The sequence below is a fragment of the Rhinolophus hipposideros genome (genome assembly GCF_964194185.1).
Source record: "Rhinolophus hipposideros genome assembly, chromosome: 19".
NCBI classification, from domain to species: Eukaryota; Metazoa; Chordata; class Mammalia; order Chiroptera; family Rhinolophidae; genus Rhinolophus; species Rhinolophus hipposideros.
The window spans coordinates 11685136-11703865 of record NC_138065.1 but is presented as its reverse complement, the minus strand read 5'-3'; the positions used below and the strand labels follow the sequence as shown (position 1 = coordinate 11703865).

Genomic DNA, 18730 nt, shown 5'->3' with positions numbered 1-18730 from the left:
CAAGTCTTTTGGGGTACAGATGGTTTCATTTCTCTTGGGCAGGAGTAGAATTGCTGGGGTGAGGTATATGTTTCACTTTATAAGAAATTACCAAACAGTTTTCCAGAGTGGTTGTACCATTTTATACTCTTAGCAGCTATGTATGTGTGAGAGTTGTAACTGCTTCACAGTCTTACCAACACTTGAGCGGTCTTTTTCATTATAGTCATTTGCAGCGTAACAATGTTTGTGTCAACAACAGACTACATATGTGGCAGTGGTCCCATGAGATTATAATGGAGCTGAAAAATTCCCATCGCCTAGTGACCTCGTGGGCACAACCAATTCCTCACGTGTCTGTGGTGATGCTAGTGTAAACAAACCTACTGCCAGTTGTATAAAATTGTAACACATACAATTATATACAGTACATAATACTTGATAGTAATAAACAACTATGTTACTGATTTAGGTATTTACTATACTGTACTCTATCATTGAGTGTACTCTTTCTACTTATAAAAAGAAAAGCTTGCTGTAAAACACTATGCTGTGTTATTGCTGTGTTACACCAGCAGCAGCCTCATACCTCTCATGTTTATCTCATCTCTCAATTGCATCATTTTCTCTTGTGCTTCACTTAATCTCGTGTTGTTTCATAAATTCAGTGTAGCCCGAGTGTACGTGTTTATAAAGTCTGCAGGAGCGTGCAGTCATGTCCTTCCCATCCACTCACCCCCCCTCACTGACTCGCCCAGAGCAACTTCCGGTCCTCCCAGCTCCGTTCACGGTAAGTGCCCTGCACAGGTGTACCACTGTCTATCTTTATACCGTCTCTTTACTGTCCCTTTTCTATGTTCAGATATATTTAGATACACAAATACTTACCGTTGTGTTACAGTACTCAGTGCAGTAACATGCTGTAAGGTTTGTAATCTAGGAGCAATGGGCTGTACCTACAGCCCGGGTGTGTAGGAGACTACCGTCTAGGTGTGTATAAGTGCATTGTGATATTTGCACAACAATGAAAATGCCTAATAATGCATTTCTCAGAACGTATCCCCATTGTTAAGTGGAGCATGACTGTATGGCCATTCTGGTAGGTGTGAAATGGTACTTTGTTATGATTTGATACTGCATTTCCCTGATAACTAACGATGCTGAGCACATAAACACTCTTTATGTGTTTACTGGATATTCTGACATCTTCTTTTATGTTTAAGCCTTCCGTTTAAGGCGTTTGACTATTTTTCACATTAAGTTGCCTTTATTATATTTATATATTCTAGATATGAGCCCTTTGCCAAACAAACAAATTGTACATTTTTTCCCCGTCAGTGGAATGCCTTTTAATTTTCTTAACGATGCTTCAATGAGCAGAATTTTAAATTTTTGAAAAGGCCAATTTGTAATCTTTTTTCTCTTCTAGTTAAGTGCCTTTTATGTCCTGGGAAATCTTTGCCTACCCCAAGTTTCAAAGATATTCTTAGTTTTCTTTTAGATGTTGTATAACTTTAGCTTTTACATTCAGGTCAATGATCCATCTCAAATTAATGTTTACATATGCCGTAAGAAAAATTCATAATTTTCCCCCCATTCAGACATCCAAATGTTCCAGCACCATTTGTTGAAAAGATTCCTTTCCCCACTGAATTGCGAAGGTGTTTTAATAAAAAAAATCAATTGACAGTATATATGTGGATATATTTCTTTATATATAGGACTTTTTATTCTGTGATTTTGTTTTTAAGGTAACTTTTTCAAATTTAAATATAGAAATAATAAAATTTAGAAGAATTTGGTAGTAGTTGCTTATAAAAAAAACCCTTCATTGAAATTCTGCTGCTATTGCTAGATTCTAAATTAAAGCTGAACAATACGATTCTAACTGATGTGTAAATCGTCATACTAAGAACAAGTACATCTACAGTAGATCACTGACTTCGTGCATTTAATATTTTCAGTTTCAGTCAGTGGTATCTCTAAACACCTATGATTTATAAAGCCATAATTTTGCCAAAGCACAAATATGAATCATGTGCTCTGAGGCTTGTGCACACATGTAAGCAACTTACCTAATCTCAGCAAGGCTCATGACCCATCCTCATGTTTACAATTTATGGGTGAAATTATATTATAATGGTATTTTCAACTATGGAGATTCACAATGGTTTTTGACCATATTAATCAAGAAGCTCATTGGCCTACTGTAATAATAATGTTAGAGAATATCTTCTAGAATGAAAGACAAAAATGTGCAAAGGACCTGAATCGACATTTATCCAAAGAAGATATACAAATGGCCAATAAGCACATTAAAAGATGTGCAACATCATTAGTCATCAAGGAAATGCAAAATAAAACCAAAATGAGATACCACGTCACACCCCATAGAATAACTATAATCAAAAGACAGACCACAACAAGCGTTGGGAAGAATGTACCAATCGGAGCCCTCACACATTGCTGGTGGGAATGTAAAATAACACAGCCACTTTGGAAAACAGTTTGGTAGTCTCTCAAAAAGTGAAACATAGAGTTATGCATGATCCATCCATTTTGCTAGGTATATACGCAGAGAAGTGAAACCATGTGTTCACACAAACACTTACACATGTATATTCACAGCAGCAGCATGAATAATAACCAAATAGTGGAACCAACCCAAATGCCTATCCACTGACGACTGGATAAACAAAACGTGGTAATACCCCTACAATGGAATATTACTCAGACATAAAGAAGAAATGAAGTATTGAAACATGCTCCATTAAGTGGAAGAAGTCAGACACAAAAAGCCACATAGTATGATTCCAAAGCCATAGAGACAGAAAGTAGATTAGTGGTATCAGGGATTGGAGGAGAAAAGAACGGAGAGTGACTGCTAATTGGTACAGGGCTTCTTCTGGGGGTAATGAAAATGTTCTAGAATTAGATAGTGGTGATGATTGTGCAACCTTATGAATATACTAAAAACCACTGAAATGTGTTCTCTAAAAGGATGAATTTTATGATATGTGAATTATCTCAATTAAAAAGCAAATAACTCTTTGATGGTTGGATAATACAAAATATGAGACAGTAAGATGGCTGAAACAGGATGCTGTGGAGTATTTAGAAGGTATGAAACATTTTTTCCTATAAAATAAAAAATCTGGGGCGGCCGGTTAGCTTATTTGGTTAGAGCATGGTGCTTTTAATAACAAGGTTGCCAGTTCGATCCCCACATGGGCCACTATGAGCTGCGCCCTCCACAACTAGATTGAAACAACTACTTGACTTGGAGCTGATAGGTCCTAGAAAAACATATTTAAATAAATAAAAGTTAAAAAAAAATCTGACAATTTTTATAGTAGCTGAAAGATGCACAATCATTTTCTTGTTTGGTGTCTAAAAAACTTGTTTGTTGAACCAAAGCCATAGGTAGGTAATGAAGAAAAGGTCAAAAACCATGAAAACATGCTGTTCTAATTTTTAACTATTACCGTCATGGTTACTGTATGCTGAAATTCATTCAGTAGATTAAAAAAATCTGTAAATCAATATTAATGAAATATCTAAAGCAAACTCATAGCCTGAAGAGATTTATGTGATCTTTCTCTATTGCACTTCTAATAGTTTCCAGCTTTAACAAATTGCACAGCTCTAGACCTACAGCCATTTCTGTTATAGTTATGTGGAAAACTGCCAAAAAATGTTTCCTACTAAAACAGCTTTACGCTTTGTCATTTTACTGGTAAGATTCACACAACATTTGACAAACTTGCATAACAAATTTGTAAGATTAAAAGATCTAAAATATAGATATATATTTAAATGTCACTGTTCATTAGCTTCAATAAATTATCACCACCCACAGTTAAAGTTGGAGGAAGAAAACCCCTAAAGCCCTTTATGTTTGCTATTCTGGAGTCAGGAATAGAGAGACCATAACATGAGATAGAGATTGAGAGAAGGAGGAAAGGAGGGGGAGGGGGAGAGAGAATGAATCTGTACATATTTCACTTGTAAAACCCTAGCAAAAGCAGACAGCCACAAATTCCAGAACTCTCCCAGTTCGTATAACACTAATGTTATTTAAGTGGGATATTATCCAAGCTGTTGGAGCTTAAAATTTCACCAAAAAACATTAATAATTATCCTGTTTGACAACATCCAGTAAAAGTGTCTATCCACAAACAATAATGTAAGATTATAACACCATCCTACTTAGCTGGACATTTTAAGAGAGTTGAATTGTCAACTGGCTTTGACATATAGGGGAAAACAGGTATATTTCTACCTACAAATAAAAATGATTTAAAAATGTTAAAGTATATACACATGATATACTTTTTAAATATATATTTATATCTAATAATATATATTTAACAGTATTGAAGTATATTTACATATCACAAAATTTATCATTGTTAGTATAGAGTGCAATGATTTTTAGTAAATTTATACAGTTGTGCAACCATCACCACAAATAATTCCCTTCTGCCTGTTTGGAGTCAATCCCCACTCATTGCATGTATTTATAGTTTGTTCCTTTTTAATACTAAGAAGTGTTCCATATATGGACCAATTTATTCATTCCCGTTTTAGGATTATTTCAAGTTTTTGTTATTGTGAATACTGCTATGAATACTTGCATACCTGTCTTTGTATGAACATTTAACTTTTCATTGCTTTTGTGTAGATACCTAGAAATGGAATTGATGGGTCATATGGTAAGTATATATGCTTAACTGCAAAACTGTTTTTCCAATTAGCTATACTATTTTACATGCACAACAACAATGTATGCAGTTTCTCCACATTCTTGTCAACAGTTGGTACTGTCAGTCTTTGTGAGTATAGCCATTCTAGTGGGTATAAAGTAGTATCATATTGTGGTTTCAATTCGTATTTATCAATGATGCTGACTATTGTATCACTTGCTTGTTAGCTATTCATGTATTTTCTTTAGTGAAGTGACTATCCATATCCTTTGCCCTTGTTTTGAATTGTTTGTCCTATTATTATTGAGGTGGAAGAGTTCTTTATAATTCTGGATACAAGTTCTTTAACAGATATACGAGGTCTGACAAGTTCACGAACTTGTTGCAACAATGTTGCTAAATTTTTTTGATATCAGAGGGATTATTCATTATGAATTTGTACCAACCGGACAGTTAACCAAGTTTACTATTTGGAAGTGCTGAAAAGGCTGCGTGAAAAAGTTAGATGACCTGAACTTTTCGCCAACAATTCCTGGCTCTTACATCATGACGATGCACCAGCTCACACAGCGCTGTGTGTCAGGGAGTTTTTAGTCAGTAAACAAATAACTGTATTAGAACACCCTCCCTACTCACCTGATCTGGCCCCCAATGACTTCTGTCTTTACCCAAAGATAAAAGAGATATTAAAAGGAAGACATTTTGATGACATTCAAGACATCAAGAGTAATATGACGACAGCTCTGATGGCCATTCCAGAAATAGAGTTCCAAAATTGCTTTGAAGGCGGACTAGACGCTGGTGTCAGTGCAGAGCTTCCCAAGGGGAGGACTTCAAAGGTGACAGTAGTGATATTCAGCAATGAGGTATGTAGCACTTTGTCTAGGATTAGTTTGTGAACTTAATTGTCCGACCTCGTATAACTTGCAAATATTTTCTCCCAATCTTTGGCTTATCTTTCCATTTTTTTAATGATGTCTTTTGAAGAGCAAATGTTTTAAGAAATTTATCAATTTTTTTCATTGTGGATCGTGCTTTTGAAGAAATTTTTGCCTACCTCAAGGCCACAAAGATTTTCTTTTTTTCATCTAGAAGTTTCATAATATTAACTCTTACATTTAGATCTATGATACATTTTGAGTTCATTTTTTGTATAAGGTATGGGGAAAGGAGTCTAGATTCTTCCCCCCCCCCCCCATATGGACACCTGATTGTTTCAGCACCATTTGTTGAAAAGACTACTCTTTCCCCATTGAATTGCCTTGGAACTCTTGTTGAAAATCAACTGACCATAATTACATGACTTTGTTTCAAGATTCTCTATTGTCTCCCACTGATCTATACTTCAATCTTTTGCCATTATTATACTATCTCAATTACTATAAAAAAATGTCTTAAAAAAAGCTTTAAAAATGTCTTGAAATTGGGTAGTGTAAATCCTCCAACTTTGTTATTCTTTCTCAAAATTGTTTTGGCTATTCTAGGTCCTTTGCATTTCCATATAAATTTTAGGATGAGCTTGTCAATGCTTACAAATAAACCTGCTAGGATTTTAATAGGAATTGCATTGAATCTATGGGACAATTAGGGGAGAATTATTATCTTAACAATATTAAGTCTTCCAATTCAGAAACATGCTATATATCTTCCATTTATTTAGGCCTTCTTTCATTTCTCTCAGAATTGTTTCAAAGTATTTCAGTGTATATGTGTGTATATGCTTTGAAAAAAGTATCCCTAAAAACATCATAGAGTATCTAGAGCAGATTCAACCTGGAGACTAATCTATATTACCTATCCAATAATTTAATTCTGTAATTAGGGCAATGACTGGGATTTCCACTACCTTTCCCATATCCATGTACTTCCAGCAGTAGTTTTGAAAATCAATGCACAACTCACATGATCAGAATTGTTACTGCTGAGAATACATTTTTGCATGAGAGTTTCTGAGGCAGAAAAGAAGTTGACAACTCTAGAAAATGGATAGTCCATATTTTGGTATTTTGAGTGGGAATTAAAACAAATTTTTAGATATCTTGGTGGCATATTTAATTTGAATAGTTCTGATTAATAACTGCTGTTCATCTTCTCACACAAGGAACAGATTCCCAGTCCATCCTTGATAATAATAACAATCTCTTCTGTAATGCTTACTATGTGTCAGGCACTCTTCTAAGCACTTTAAAGAGATGGACTCGGGGCTGACCTGGTGGCTCAGGCGGTTGGTTGCAGCTCCGTGCTCCTAACTCCGAAGGCTGCCCGTTCGATTTCCACATGGGCCAGTGGGCTCTCAACCACAAGGTTGGTGGGCTGCGCCCCCTGCAACTAACAATGGCAACTGGACCTGGAGCTGAGCTGCGCCCTCCACAACTAAGACTGAAAGGACAACAACTTGAAGCTGAACAGCACCCTCCACAACTAAGACTGAAAGGACAACAATTTGACTTGGAAAAAAGGCCTGGAAGTACACACTGTTCCCCAATAAAGTCCTTTTGAAAAAAAAAAAAGAGATGGACTCATTTAATCTTAATAACAACTCTAAGAGGTGGGGAATATTATCCCCATTTTATACAAGTCTAGAGAAGTAACTTGTCCAAGGTCATACATCTAGGAAACAGTGAAGCCGTACAGCTAGGAAACCCAAACCTAGGTGGTCTAGTTTCAGAATCCATTCTGTTAACCACTAGGAAGTATGAAAGAACAGAGCATTTCATATAAACATATTTTCAGACCTTTGCTTCCAACAATGGAAGACAGTATAATTCAGATCAGCCATCCCAGACAACTAGAAAGAACAAAATATTTTTAAAATCTCATTAAATACATCAGAGAATTAACAAAGGGTAGGAAATTACCAGGCCACAGTCCAAAGGAGGCAGAAATCAGAGAAGTAAGCCACATTTGGAGCTTCTTTTACTATAGCGATATTTGCCAATTCTAGACAAGATGGCTAAGAGGCTATTCAGCCTTTCTGCCAATTTCATAGGCTAGGGTAACAAAAGTAAGAGTTCAAGGCCTGTCAAGAGTGAGAACCCAGGCACATCCCTCAGGACTGGATTGGAACTCTGAAATGGAATTGCCTCCTAGGAATAAAGGTGACCAGAAATAAACCAGAACTTCCATGGACCACAGCCCAGTTTCAAGGCATCTGGACAGACCAAAGAACATCAATCCCTGAAACAACACTGAGGTGACCCCATCCTGCTAGTGGTCTTTCTAGGCCTCCAAGAGCAAAGAAATACCTCTCTGAAAGAAGGTATTATTATTTGAGGTTTCGAGCTATTTCTACAATTTTTCAAATAAAATACTTGGCACATAGTCAAAGGAAATGTAGCATAAGAAAAAACAAGACAATATGAACATGACGCAGCAGAAAAAAACAGACAATAGAAGCAGATACACAAAAGTTCAGATTTTAGGATTACCAGGGAAAGACTTTAAAATAACTACTTTAAATTATTTTAAAAGAGAAAAGACTATATTTAAAATTTTGGCAGAGAATTAGAAACTATAAATAACACAGGAGATGTGAAAAATAAATAGAAACTCAAGAATTGAAAAATGTTTCAAAGGAGTGAAATCACACAGAATATGTTCTCTAACCACAATGCAATTATGCTAGAACTTATTCTAGCAATTATGCTAGAACTCGCTGATAAAAAGATAATCTTCATACGTCTGGAAATTAGGAAATATATCTCTAAATAGAATAAATATACCTCTAAATCAAAGAGGAAACATAATGGAAATGAGAAAATATTTTGAATTAAATTATATAAAAAACGTTGCTATAGTTACAGTTAAAATTGTGCTTAGAGAGAGGTTTATAGACTTAGATACATTAAAAAGCGAAAGGCTGAAAATTAATGAGTTAAGTAAGAAGATACAGAAAATCAAAAAATAACAAAATAGGGCCAAAGAAAGTTGACGGAAGGCCATAAACCGCAGAAATGAATGAATCAGAAAACAGAGAGGATCAACAAAGCCAGAGCTTGATTCTCTGCAACTAATAAAATTGATAGATACCTGGGGAATCGGATCAAAGAGGGAAAAAAGGGAGCTAGTATCAGCAATTAAAAAGTAGATGTTATGGGGGGTGGGTGATGAGGGTAAAGGGGATCAAACATATGGTGATGGAAGGAGAACTGACTCTGGGTGGTGAACACACAATGGGATTTATAGACGATGTCATACAGAATTGTACACCTGAAATCTATGTAAATTTACTAACAATTGTCACCCCAATAAATTTAATTAAAAAAAAAAAAAAAGTAGATGTTATAACTGATCCCGCAAATATTGACAAGGTAATAAAAGGATTTCATGAAATCTTTATGCCAATAGATTTGCAAGTTTTAATGAGATAAATTCCTAGAAAAATACAACTTACCAAAGCCAACACAAGAAGAAATAAGAAATTTGAATAGTTATGGAATGGTTAAAGAAATTGAATTTGTCATTAAACTATTAAACTAAAGAAAAAATTTGTAACAAAAATCCTTCTCACAAGGAAAACTCCAGAATCAGATGGCTTTATCAGCAAATTCTACTAGTCGTTCAAGGAAGAAAAAATTTTAATTTTACACAAATTATTCCAGAGGGGGTCAAAAATAGAGAGACCACTTTTATATAAAACCACCCACAAAGAAAAAGTATAAACCAAAAATATAAGATGGAAGTGAACATAATGTCAGAATAATGATTAACTGTAGGCAAGAGGAAAGAAGTGGTAATTGGGTAAGAGCAGTAACGTGGGCTTTTGGGGGCTGGCAATGTTATTTCTTGACCTAAATGGTAGTTTCTACTCATTTGCATTATAATAAATCATTAAGATGCACATTTCTGGTTTTTACGCTTTGCTGTATATGTAGTATAATTCATAATAAAATTTTTATCTAAATTTATGGGATCAGTGTCACTTAATAAGGGAATGGTATAAATATTTGTTTACTCTCATTCTTAGATCTCAGTAATTTTCTTGACTCTATCTTTACTTACTCTAACAGATTTACAATTCCCATTTCTTGGAGATTATCTTTTAGAGATTAATCTCTTTAATGTACTAGCTTCTAAGTTCCATTAATACACATTATACTGGAATCAATAGTTATAATTACATTTTGTAGTAAAGGTATTTATTCTTGAATATTCTACACTTCTTCACATGGAGCATTGTTTTCAAAACCCAAACTTTAACCTTGGGTGACAACACACAGAGATTAACCAATAATCTGTATGTCTGCAAGGTGTACAATATAAAGACAAACAAGATGGGTACAGTTCCATCGGGAACTAAATAAACATCAACTCAGCAGTTTTTCTGGGAACTTCCACATCTGTTTCCTATCATAATTTTAATCTATTTATCTTCAGTCTTTGTCTACCCAGCCCAAGTTCAAAACCCAGGCATCTATCTAGATGTAAAAAGCTTTCACAGTAACAGGAAATTTAATTTAATGATCTGAAATATGAATGATCTTTTATTAAGACCAAGCCATTTTATTTCTTCTTTATAAGTATAGTAGAAGGAACAGCTAAGTGAACACATTTCAAATTTTATTTGACAGCAATTACAAAGCCTATAATGAACTACTGGTCCTAACTACCTTTCTAAATGCCTTTTAACATCTCCTTTAAGGCGAATAATAAACATGAAAATATAGAGGACTACAACAATTTTGACTCAAATTATGTAGACCCAAAGTTTGGTCTATACACGGTCATCAATTTGATAAACTTAAACAGAAGCAGTATTTTTATTATAAAGTGTCTCACTTTTGGAACATGAGGATTAAATTCCACAGCTCTATGAATTGCTTCCACAGCATTAATCTCTGCTGTGCTTAACCCTCTTCTGGAGGCTGTTTCTGGAGAGAATCTGTAAGAAAACCACAAAATGAAGAAATAAATATAAAAAAAAATATTTGGATTTAGATAATAATCTAGCCTCCTGATCATAGATTTCTGGTGATGGCCAAAAACGTCTTCAAATTTAGGTAAAGAAAGCCTTCAGGAAAAGTCCACTGAAGGCACACATTGGGAAAGATAATAAAATAGGGACACAGGGACATCCAGCGAATCTCATAAACTAGAAGGACATTCTTATCAAATTTTCATTGAGAGGAAACAGACTGAATAGTCCATTCTAATTCCTATCAAGGCATAGTGATCTAAGGTAAAAGGAAATGGTCGCCATTTGGTTGATTTCTGAGTATCTTACCTGTGGAACAAAGAGACATTCGTTAAGGGCAGCCCAAAATACAGGGAATACACAATAACTCAGAATTATAATCTCAGAACAGATAACATGAAACCAATTTCCCTACTACACACCTTATCATCATCACAGCTGCTATGTACTGTATATACTTTCTTTCCAGCATTGCTTAGGCATTTAATACACATAATCCTCATACAACCACCCTACAGTATTATTATTCTCATCTTACAGATGAAGAAGAGACTCAAACTGACTGATTTGCCCAGAGTTCCACAGCTGGTATGTGGTGGACCTGAATTTGAACCTATGTTTACTTAGCTCTAAAAACCTTGCTCTTCCACTACACATAGCAAGAAACCTCAAAGCCCCATAATATCAAGGGTTATTCAAAAGGAAGTAGGAAGGCAAAGGAGCATTGTTTCAAGTCAGTGGATGGAAAATATAATATTGAGGCCGGCAGCCTTTCCAAATTATTTTATTTATCATAACTACTTACTTATCTGAAACAGTCCTCGTCTTCAATAGTGCTGCTGTGTAACAGATTGCTGCTGACTTTGGGAGGCTTATATCTGCAATAATAATTTTCAATTTAGGTAAGAATTACAAAGAATAATTCATAGTACAAACTCAACAGATATATTATAGTAGTAGAAACACGAGGACATGTAGTTGGAAGACCTGAATTTGAATTTTGATTCTACTATTTACTAGCTATGCCTCTTTGAACTGGGAGCAACTTCTTTAACTTCAGTTTTCTCTCAGAATAGAAAAATGGTACTTTTTCTGGCAGAGATTAAATTAAATTATGTCTGTGAAAGCCCTCAGCACAATGGTAAAAAGTACTCAACAAATATGCATAATAATTTGCTTCCAATAATACTATTCAAGGAAAAAGGCATAGTGCAGTTAGAACTACTATGTAAAAACTCTACCTATTCAGAGAGAAAAACTAAGATTCAAAAAACAATAAAAAGGGCGGCTGGTTGGCTCAGTTGGTTAGTGTTCAGTGCTCATGACACCCAGGTTGCCGGTTCAATTCCCACATGGGCCAGTGAACTGCGCCCTCCACAGCTAGATTTAGATTGAAAACAACGACTTGACTTGGAGCTGATGGGTCCTGGAAATATTAAGGGGTTAATATTTCCCAATAAAAATAAAAAATAAAAATAAAAATATTTAAATCCAGGTAATACAGCGCTGGATGGTTTTAATTTTTTCTTCTTCCTATGTTTTAGTATTTTCTATATTTTCTTAAATGACAATTATTTTATAAAACAAAATTTTGGGAACTATAATCACATTAATTATATAAATCTTTTCTTACAGAATGCCCCAAATAGAAAATCAATCAATGTGATATACCACATAAACAAAAAATTTAAATCATTTCATCACATCAATAGATGCAGAAAAAGAATTTGAAAAAATCCAACATCCATTTACGATAAAAATTCTCAGCAAAATGGATATAGAGGGAACATACTTCAGTATAATAAAGACCATATGTCACAAACCACAGCTAACATCACACTCATTGGTGAAAAGCTGGAATATTTTTCTCTCAGATCAGGACAAGACAAGGATGCCCACTCTCACCACTTTTATTCGATATAGTATTGGAAGTCCTCGCCATAACAATCAAACACAAAAATAAATAAAACATCCAAATTGGAAAAGAAGTAAAACTGTCACTATTTGCAGATGACATACTATATAGTGAGAACCCTACACATTGTATGAAAAAACTTAAATAAATGAATTCAGTAAAGTTTCAGGATACAAAACTAACATTCGAAAATCTGTTGTGTTTTTATACACTAATAACAAACCATCAGAAAGAGAAATTAAAAGGAAAAACCCATTTACAATTTTATCAAAAAGAATAAAATACCTAAGAATAAATTTAACCAGGAGGTAAAAGACATGTACTAAGAAAACTATAAGACACTGATGAAAGAAATCAAAGAAGATACAAACACATGAAAGGATGTACTGTGCTCATGGATAGGAAGAATTAACAGTGTTAAAATGTCCACGTTATCCAAAACAATCTACAGATTCGATGCAATCCCTATCAAAATACCAATAGCATTTTTCACAGAACTAGAACAAATAATCCTATAATGTATATGGAACCACAAAAGATTCTGAATATTCAAAGCAATCTTGAGAAAGAAGAACAAAGTTGGAGGTACCATGCTACTGCCTGATTTCAAACTATACTACAAAGCTATACTAATTAAAACAGTATAGTACGGGCACAAAAACAGACACATAGATCAATGGAATAGAATAGAGTCCAGAAATAAACCCACGTATATATGGTCAATTAATCTATGACAAAGGAGGCAAGAATATACAATGGGGTAAAGACAGTCTCTCAATAAATGGTGCTGAGAACGCTGGACAGATACATGCAATAAAATGAAACTAGACTTCATTCCTATACCATACACAAAAATAAATTTAAAATGGATTAAAGACTTAAATGTAAAACCTAAATCGATAAAACTCCTAGAAAAAAATATAGGCAATGCGCTCTTTGGCATTATTGTTTTGAACCTGTCTCCTAGGGCAAAGACACTAAAAGCAAAAGTAAACAAACTGGACTACATCAAACTAAAAAGCTTTTGCATCACAAAGGAAACCATCAACAAAACAAAACGGCAACCTACTGAATGGGAGAAGATATTTGCCAATGATACATCCAATAAGGGGTTAATATCTAAAATATATAAAAAGCTCATACAACTTAACACCAAAAAAACAAACACTCCGATTAAAAAAATGGGCAGAAGACCTGAATAGATATCTCTCCAAAGACACAGAAGTGGCCAACAAACACATGAAAAGATGCTCGACATCACTACTAATCAGTGAAATGAAAATCAAAACCACAATAAGATATCCCCTCACTCTTGTCAGAATGGCTATTATCAAAAAAATAACGAAAGAAGCCATGGAGAAAAAGGAACCCTCGTTCACTGTTGGTGGGATTGTAAACTGGTGCAGCCTCTATGGAAAACAGTATGAAGATTCCTCAAAAAATTAAAAGTAGACCTACCATATGACCCAGAAATTCCAGTTTTGGGTATTTATCTGAACAAAGCAAAAACACTAATTGGAAAAAATATATACATCTTTATGTTCATTGCAGCATTATTTACAATAGCCAAGATATGGAAGCAATCTAGGAGTCCATTAGTAGATGAATGGATAAGGAGGATGTGCTACAAATATACAATTAAATCTACTTAGCCATAAAAAAGAATAAAATCTTGCTATTTGCGACAATACGGATGGACCTAGAGGGCATTATGCTAAGTGAAGTAAGTCAGAGAAAGACAACCACCATCTGATTTCACTTAACATGTGAAATCTAAAAAACAAAATAAATGAACGAACAAACAAACCCCACCCAAAAAAACAAACTCACAGATACAGAGAACAAACTGATGGTTGTCAGATGGGAAGGGGTGTGGGTGAAAAAAGTGAAGGGTATTAAGTACAAAATGGCAGTTACAAAATTAGTCACAGAGATGTAAAGTACAGCATAGGGAATATAGTCAATATAGTCAATAACTGTAATAACTATGTATGGGGCTAGATGGGTACTAGGCAAAATGTGGTGTGATCACTTTGTAAGGTATATAAATGTCTAATCAACACACCTAACAGTAATATAATGTTGTATGTCAACTATAATTAAAAAATAGATTTAATAAAAAGGAATGCCCAAAATAATGTTATCAGGAAAGTGAGACCACAGAATTCCCTTGAAGTTTTAGATTCCAGAGTTATACCAGCAAACAGAAAACTTTCTAAAGAAGTAAATTTGCTTTTAACTTCTTCAGAGTTCTAGAATAGTAAAAACTAGGGACTCATAAAAACTGAAAAAACAGAAGTATATCCAAGTTGTTGGCTTTATTTTATTTTTAATGAATCAGGTCCTATCTGATGTTTTATATTCAGTCTCTATGCTTGTTCATTGTAAGTATCACAAACAGGCCATGCATCTGATAAGTTACATATGGAAAGGATTTCTCAAAAATTCTCCATGAGCCTACACTATTCTGAAGCACGTCTTAAGAATCCCAGATGTTTAAAAGAAATAAACTTCTCTTTCCAAGTGTAACACATTTCAAACCTTCCAACCCATAAGGATTCCCAAGCTGATGGGTAGGAACTTACAACTGAAAAAGTGTGAATAAGTGACTTATATGTATGTTCTGTTGTAGTGAAAGATAAAATCAGAAACATTATACTAGCTAGGATGTTTTCAGCTTGGGCTTAAAAGCTGATGCCTCACTCAGAATAAGGAGAAAGGCTATGCTTCTTAAAAATTCTCCCAACTCCATTTGTGGTAAATTAGTACTATTATAGTACAATAATAAAAACAGCCAATATATTGACCTCTTACTTTTAAAAGATGAGTAAACAAAGAAACGGAATACCTGGATTTAAGCTAGTCGTGTCACTTAAAGGCTGGGAGACCTTACTCAATTACCTAACCCCCTTCAACTCCAGTTTCCTTGTTTTCTAACTGGAGATAGTAAAAATACTTGTCTTACCACCTCACAAGATTATTATAAGGATCAAATGAGATAAATTACACTTTGTAACTAAAAAGCATTGTAAAAAAATGGTATTCTGAATTACTCTTACACATACTACTAAACAACTTCTGTTAGCTTCCCTGATGCTCCAAAACAAATGAGGTACCATCCTAACTACATACCCCACACTTTTCCAATTATCTCACCTAACACACTATGTTGCACTATAACTACTATTCATTTCTCTGTATGTTCCACGAAACTGTAAATCCTGTGAGAGCTATGTCCGTGTCGTTTGGAATGCCAACTGCCTCACTCATATTAGGTGCTCAATGAACAAACAAATCAATCCTGACAGAAGAAAAGTTCCTCCTTGCAGACTTTTGCTACCAAAAGTCCTGATAAAGAAGACACTTAATAGCAACTTGTACCCATGGATTCTAAATACTGACTGGGAAGAATGGGAAGAAAATCGGGCCAACCCGGTGGCTCAGGCGGTTAGAGCTCCATGTTCCTAACTCTGAAGGCTGCCGGTTCGATTCCCACATGTGCCAGTGGGCTCTCAACCACAAGGTTGCTGGTTCAATTCCTCGGTGGGCAGCGCCCCCTGCAACTAAGATTGAACACGGCACCTTGAGCTGAGCTCCCGGATGGCTCAGTTGGTTGGAGCACGTCCTCTCAACCACAAGGTTGCCAGTTCGACTCCCGCGCAAGGGATGGTGGGCTGGTGGGCTGCGCCCCCTGCAACTAGCAACAGCAACTGGACCTGGAGCTGAGCTGCGCCCTCCACAACTAAGACTGAAAGGACAACAACTTGAAGCTGAACAGCACCCTCCACAACTAAGATTGAAAGGACAACAACTTGACTTGGAAAAAAGTCCTGGAAGTACACACTGTTCCCCAATAAAGTCCTTTTCCCCTTCCCCAATAAAATCTTTAAAAAAAAAAAAAAAAAGAATGGAAAGAAAATCAGAATACTAGAATGGGTTCAAATTTATGATGACATAATTGGGAAAAACACCATATGAACCATGCTATCCACTAAGGCAAATGTCACTCACCATCGTATTTTGCTAGGACTGCCTGAACATCGGCATAGGCCTGTAATTCCAGGAGGGATTCTAGGAGATTTTCATGGATGTTCAACATGGTAAGAGGAGGAAATTCTTTCATCAACTGTGTATAAAAAGGAAAAAAAGGTCAAAATTATAACAAAAAAACTCCATAAAGCTGAATCAGATTCATTACAGTAGAAATTCTTTTGTTTCTTAAAACTGTGGAGACTCACCCCTTAAGAAATATGTGTATATTAAATATCTTTTTATAAAAACTATCAATTAAAAAACAGTGATTCTGCATTAATCTGCAACTTAAACCACATTATCATTTTTTGGAAAAACATAAAGGTCCAGTCATCAAATTTACTTACATCTCTCATTATTTTTACAGCTTCTCTTATTCTTCCTAATTTTCTTGCACACATTGCCAATCTTCTTTTAATATATACCAGTACATTGGTATCCCTCCCTATTTAAAAAAAAAGACACAACCATCATTTTTGTACTATGGCTTGCTATTTCATTAACATATTATCTATTAATTTTATTTGCTTATTCTGGAAGGTTTAATTGAATTAAACTGTGCCAAAATGGAAGAATGATTGTTGAATTTGGGTGATAGACATTAAAAGGGTTCATCATACTGCTCTCTCTCTGTGTATATGTTTGAAGATTTTTATATTAAAATATTAACATATATATAATTACACTTGCCTCTAACAATCTTAGTAGAGTATATATATAATCTGTGTATACTTAACATATGTATTTTAATACTAACATAAAAGAAACACATATGTTAACAGGAAGAAATAACAGTAACCTATTAAGTTTCTGCATAAACAATTTATTATTTTCATATTCTCTATTGTTTTAACTGACAAACAAAAGATGGTCAAAACAAAATTTCCATGCTTAGGTGCACACTTTTGCTCAACAGCTAGTAACTGGTAAAGTATATAACTACTTCTAGAAAGGACTAACAAATATTTCTGTAACTGTCTCATAACTATATTTGAGATTATACAAGGACAAATGGCATAACTTTCTAAAGAGGTAGTTTCATTAGTTCCAGACTGCAAAATTATATATTCCCACAGTTGTGTGCTATAACAACATTCATTAATGAAACATACTGTATACATCAATATTTAGTTTAGAGAGAAAACATTACCCAAATTTTAATTTCCACAAACAAAAGATTTAGAATTTAACTGCTAGCAGATAATGTGTTACGTAAACATATTTCAATTTATTGTCTACTATCTGCCAAAATCAGGAAACTAAAACCCTCTGGCCACAAAAAAATAACAGGAAGCAGCAGCACTACAGATTCTAACATTTTTCGTAAAAGTGTCTCAATCATAATTGGAACAGTATCCATAAGAGTGGAAAGAAAGGACCTCAGCTGCTAGGGCCCATGTGATCTTAAACACATAACAGAGAGAAATCAATCAAACAAAGAATCAGTGCCAAGTATAAGGCTGGTTTTGGGGCTACAGGGGCTGCTCCCTGGCACTAGATGGAGGGAGATACACACAGTCTGAAGAGCAAACCAAACGATGTCCCTCTACCATTGCTTGGGGTAAGGGTGAGGATAAGGGTAATAGCTGCTTATCGTTACCAGAAGACTATCCTGAATCTTTTGTGTTGTTTCTCCAATGACCAGCCCAATTCTCACATGAAATAAATTACTGTGGAGTCTCAAAGCAGCACATTTTTCAATAGCTAGAGCAGATCTGTTCCTATCCACAAGCATCATCTAACTGATAACATATTTCTATCTTGCTGGCTTGTAGGTCGTATGAAAAGTAGCTAATATCTAAGTATTATGTTTTTTATTATTTTTGTTTTGTGTTTTAAACATAAAAGAACCAACTGCAGGAACTAAAAGACAGGTACGAATTAGTTTGGATTTGCTTACTCAGTTGAGCTTCATGCTGAGGACTCTGGTGCTGGCACTGCTGTGACCGCCTATAAATTGTTTCTCCTGCCTTGAGTGCCTGTTTAAATAACCTTTCAGCATCTACAATAGTGGTGGCTTCTTCCTCCGCCAGTAGAACATACGCGGTGGCACAGCTATGAAGAAAGCAAGCAAGTCAATCTTAAGGAAAATTGTAAAGTACTTTCTCTTGGGTATGTCCCTCTGTACCTGCTCTCAGTCGCTACATACTGTGTACAATCCAGCTAAGGAATGGATAAGAGGCA

The 18730-nt window shown here is 34.9% G+C and overlaps 1 protein-coding gene across 15 annotated transcripts in view; it reads right to left on the bottom strand.

Annotated features, from left to right (window-relative positions):
• The window catches only part of ST7L (suppression of tumorigenicity 7 like), a gene marked incomplete at its 5' end in the record, with an annotated part of 157603 nt that overhangs the window by 111481 nt on the left and 27392 nt on the right, over positions 1-18730 (bottom strand). For all 15 annotated transcript variants that reach the window (XR_013991672.1, XR_013991673.1, XR_013991674.1 and 12 more), the window contains 5 exons: positions 10464-10566; positions 11405-11477; positions 16526-16640; positions 16894-16991; positions 18447-18601. Coding sequence is in view for 11 of the 15 variants with exons in the window: in XM_081025012.1 (XP_080881138.1) it covers positions 10464-10566; positions 11405-11477; positions 16526-16640; positions 16894-16991; positions 18447-18601 (544 nt within the window). The remainder of the gene's footprint in view (positions 1-10463; positions 10567-11404; positions 11478-16525; positions 16641-16893; positions 16992-18446; positions 18602-18730) is intronic.